Source organism: Notamacropus eugenii, chromosome 4 (genome assembly GCF_028372415.1).
Source record: "Notamacropus eugenii isolate mMacEug1 chromosome 4, mMacEug1.pri_v2, whole genome shotgun sequence".
Lineage (NCBI taxonomy): Eukaryota > Metazoa > Chordata > Mammalia > Diprotodontia > Macropodidae > Notamacropus > Notamacropus eugenii.
The window spans coordinates 42,645,675-42,649,859 of record NC_092875.1 but is presented as its reverse complement, the minus strand read 5'-3'; the positions used below and the strand labels follow the sequence as shown (position 1 = coordinate 42,649,859).

The 4,185-nt window shown below is 42.3% G+C and overlaps 1 protein-coding gene across 1 annotated transcript; it reads right to left on the bottom strand.

Moving 5' to 3' along the window:
• Window positions 1-307: 307 nt before the first annotated feature.
• Window positions 308-1,750, bottom strand: LOC140502176 (tripartite motif-containing protein 64-like). Its single transcript, XM_072606502.1, has one exon. The coding sequence runs from the start codon at window positions 1,748-1,750 to the stop codon at window positions 308-310; it is 1,443 nt and encodes a 480-aa protein (XP_072462603.1).
• Window positions 1,751-4,185: the final 2,435 nt, after the last annotated feature.

Below are 4,185 nucleotides of genomic sequence, written 5' to 3'. Positions count from 1 at the left end.
AGGAAAACCCAAAAGGGGTCACAGAGAGTTGGACATGACTAATAATGACTAACAAAGCATCTTGAGATTATTTTTTTTCTCTGAGATAAGATTGATTTATTGTGAAAATATGTGAACAGACTGAATCCATTGAGGATAAGAAAATACAAAATATTTGGAATGATCTCTTTCAGTTTGTCTCCAATTTCAAAGTCCTCCTTCAAAGTCATGTAGGTGATGCTCATTCTCTCCCTGGGGAAGCCTGGGAATTGCAGGACCACAACCAGGCAGCCTAGTGGTGGATTGAGTTTCCTCCACGGAGAAATTCCTAGGAAAATGAACAGCAGCAGGTACAAAGATGAGAGTCAGCTGGACAGATAGTCATGGGACCAGGCTTTGTTCCTGGAAGTGGGGGGCCAGGAGAAAAGACAGGTCTGACAGGCCCTGTGAATGGAATGGGACAGAATCTATAAATGACGGAGCGTTGCAGAACATTGTAAAAGAGGACAGAACCAAGACTGTATTCCAGGTACACCCCAACCCTGGACACAGGGTCTTTCACTTGATGGTCTAACGATCCAGGATAAGTTTGGAAATTGTAATGATCTTCCTTCTTCACACAGCGAAGCAGAAACACAGAGGCACATGAGTGGGAATTCCTCCCCATTCTGATACTCAAGAATGGGGTGTAGATTCCCAGTATCCACTGAGGTAGTTGCATCACATCCACTTCCCAATAGTGGCTACCTGAGGTGAAAAACTGCTCAGCAAAGACATAATGACAAATGGAGTCCTCCGGCTTGTTGAGATCCACCTGCCAGCTTTCCCCAGCTCTCATAGTCTTCAAATCCTCAGAAACAGTCACATAGTCTGATTGACAGTCTGATTCTGGATGCAGTCTGATATCCACTTTGAATTTGTTGAGGATATCTAGCATTCCAGTGATGGGATATTGCCTCAGTTCTGTACTGAAAGCCTTGGGACTTTGCCATGAAACTGACTCACTCTTTCCCAACAGCTCCTTGAAATCCTGCAACAGGTCAATGTTGAATTTATGACTTGATTCCTCCAGTTCTTCCATGATTACCTGAAGGGTGTGGATATGCTGGGATAGTCTGTCCTTGCTGGTTCTTTGTTCTTCCTTCAGTCTTTCCAGATAGTGAGATTCTTCTGCCACCAGGAAATGCTGAAGTTTGCGATATTCTCCTGAAATCATGCAAGCCCAGTCAACAAAAGGTCTCTCCATTTCGTCCTCCTGAGAACGAAGTTTCTCAGCTTCCTCAAAATCCTTCCCCAAGTGACTTAGAATCTCCTGGATCTTTCTCCTGTAATTGTGAGCAGCCTCTTCTACAGGGGAGAGGTTGTGAGTCCCATGCTCTGGCATTTGACAGCAGTACATACAGAGTAATGTCTGGTCCTCCTCACAAAAGAACTTGAAGTCTTCCTTGTGAGTGGGACATTGCCTCTGCCCCTCAGAACTCTGCAGGCTCTGTCCTTCAGTACTCTGCAAATTATGGGAGCCAAGCTGTTTACCAGTGTCAGTCAGATTTTCCAGGCTCAAATTGAGGGCTGAGAGTTCTCTGATTTGGGACACTTGCCTACATTCAGGACAAGAGAAAGGTTTGGCTCCAGCTCTCCAACTCCAGGAGAGACATTCTAGGCAAAAGCTGTGCCCACAGTTCATGGTAACAGGCTGAGGAAAGTAGGTCGAACAGGTGCCACAGGTCATTTCACTCTGCAGTTTCTGGACTATATCCATATCAGCAGCCATTTTGCTCTCTGAAGTTTCTTTCTTGTAACAACTGAGAGCAAGAGACTCTCAGTTCCACTCAAGGAAATGTTTCTGATCAGAAGGATACTGTCCTTTTTATATAGTGTAGCCCCACCCCTTTAGTCTCTCCTTGATGAGGTGTGAAGTCACCTTTACTTGAATCAGCAGGATAAATAAGTTCAATGGATAGTTACAGCATGTCTGAGGCTTCTCAAAGAACCTTGAGGGTTCTCACCTCTGGTTGATTTCCAGGGATTAACAAGTTTCACAATGCTGAGTCCCTCTGAGGGTTTGGACTTTTCAGTAGGAGTTCCAGCATTGCTTGAAGTAGAATTCTCTTCTTTTCATGGTTCCTTATTATTATTACTGATTTATTTTTAGTTCTCAACATTCACTTCCACAAGATTTTGAGTTCCAAGTTTTCTCCCCATCTCTCCTTTCCACCCATTCCAAGACAGTGTGCATTCTGATTACCCCTTCTCCCAGTCTGCCCTCTCTTCTACCACACCCCTCCCTTTTCTTATCCCCTTCCCCTCTATTTTCCTGTAGGGTAAGATAGATTTCTATAGCCCATTGCCTGTATGTTTTATTTCCAGTTACATGTAAAAGACATTTTTTAACATGCCTTTTTTAAAACTTTGAGTTCAAACTTCTCTCCCTTCCTCCCTCCCTACCCACCCTCATTGAGAAGGCAAGAAATTCAATATAGATTACACATGAGCAGTCATGCAAAACACTTCCATAAGTGTCATGTTGTGAAAGACTCAGTATTTATTCTTGTTTTTGACCCGGTCCCTCCTCAAAAGTGTTTACTCATAATTACCCGCTCCTCTCTTTTGCTCTCCCTTCTATCATCCCCTACCCTCCACTTAACACTTTTTCCCCTACTTTCCTTTAGTGAAAGATTTGCATACCAAATTGAGTGTGTATGCTATTCCCTCTTTAAGCTAAACACAATGAGAGTAAGGTTTACTCTTTCCCTCTCACCTCTCCCCTCTTCCCCTCCATTGAGAAAGCTTTCTCTTTCCTCTTTTATGTGAGAGATAGTTTACTCCATTCTCTTTCTCCCTTTCTCCTTCTCCCAATATATTCCTCTCTCATGCTTCAATTTTATTTTATTACATATCATCCCTTCATATTCAACTCACCCCGTGCCATCTGTCTCTGTCTCTTTCTCTCTGTCTCTGTCTTCTCTCTCTCTCTCTGTAGATATATATGTGTGTGAATACACACACACACACACACACACACGGACACACACACATATATAAATATATAAAATCCTTCTATTTCTAACTTTCCTAATACTGAGAAAAGTCTCAAGAGTCACAAATATTATCTTTCCATAAAGGAATGTAACAGTTCAACTTTAGTAAGTCCCTTATGATTTCTCTTTCTTGTTTATTTTTTTCATGATTCTCTTGATTCTTGTGTTTGAAAGTTAAATTTTCTATTCAGCTCTGGTCTTTTGCTCAAGAATGCTTGAGAGTCCTCTATTTAAGTGAATGACCAATTTTTCCCCTGTAGTATTATATTCAGTTTTGCTGGGCAGGTGATTCTTGGTTTTAATCCTAGCTCCTTTGATCTCTGCAATGTCATATTCCAAGCCCTCTGATCCCTTAATGTAGAAGTTCCTAGATCTTGTGTTATCCTGATTGTTTTCACAATACTTAAATTGTTCCTTTTTTTGAGTCCCCTTTAGCAAGCAGTTGACCCATTTTTTTCATGATTTTCTTGCATCACTCTCATTTCTCTTCCCAATTTTTGCTCTATTTCTCTTATTTGATTTTTAAAATCCTTTTTGAGCTCTTCCATGGCATGTGACCAATTCATATTTTTTTGGAGGCTTTGGTTGTAAGAGGTTTGATTTTGTTTTCTTTTTCTGTTTGTATATTTTGGTCTTCTTTTTCACCAAAGTAAGATTATATAGTCTGATTCTTTTTCCAGTTTTTACTCATTTCCTCAGCCATTTACTTCACTTTTGAGCTCTTTGTCAAGGTGGTTCTCAGCTTCCAGTAGAGGGTAGGGGGTGTACTGTCAGCTGCTGGATTCCCCCAAAATCTATAGGCTGAGAGCACATTTAGGCCTAAAACAGCAGCTGCTACTGCTGCTGCTGCCCCTGTGCTGAGGCTGTTGCTGGGTCCTCTGCCCCCTCCATTGCTCTGGAGCTATAGCCAGACCACTTTACTCTCTCACACAGGTCTGGCAGGTTTTTCCACTTACCTTCCAAATTGTCCTCAGCGTTTTGGCGTTGTGAAGTCTGAAAACCACTGCAGGTGCCAGAGATTCAGTTCCCCCAAGGGCTTCTCATGTCCCGTCTGTTTCTTGTAGCTCACAATGGGCTGCACGGTGCTCCCACCCCAGCATAAGAGATAGTTCCAGTGGAATTTTCAGGGTGTCTTGAACTAGAGGTTTGCTTTACTCCTTCATTGTAT

Excerpts from the sequence above, each read along its gene's own strand:
- LOC140502176 (XM_072606502.1), bottom strand. The coding sequence starts at position 1,750 with ATGGCTGCTGATATGGATATAGTCCAGAAACTGCAGAGTGAAATGACC.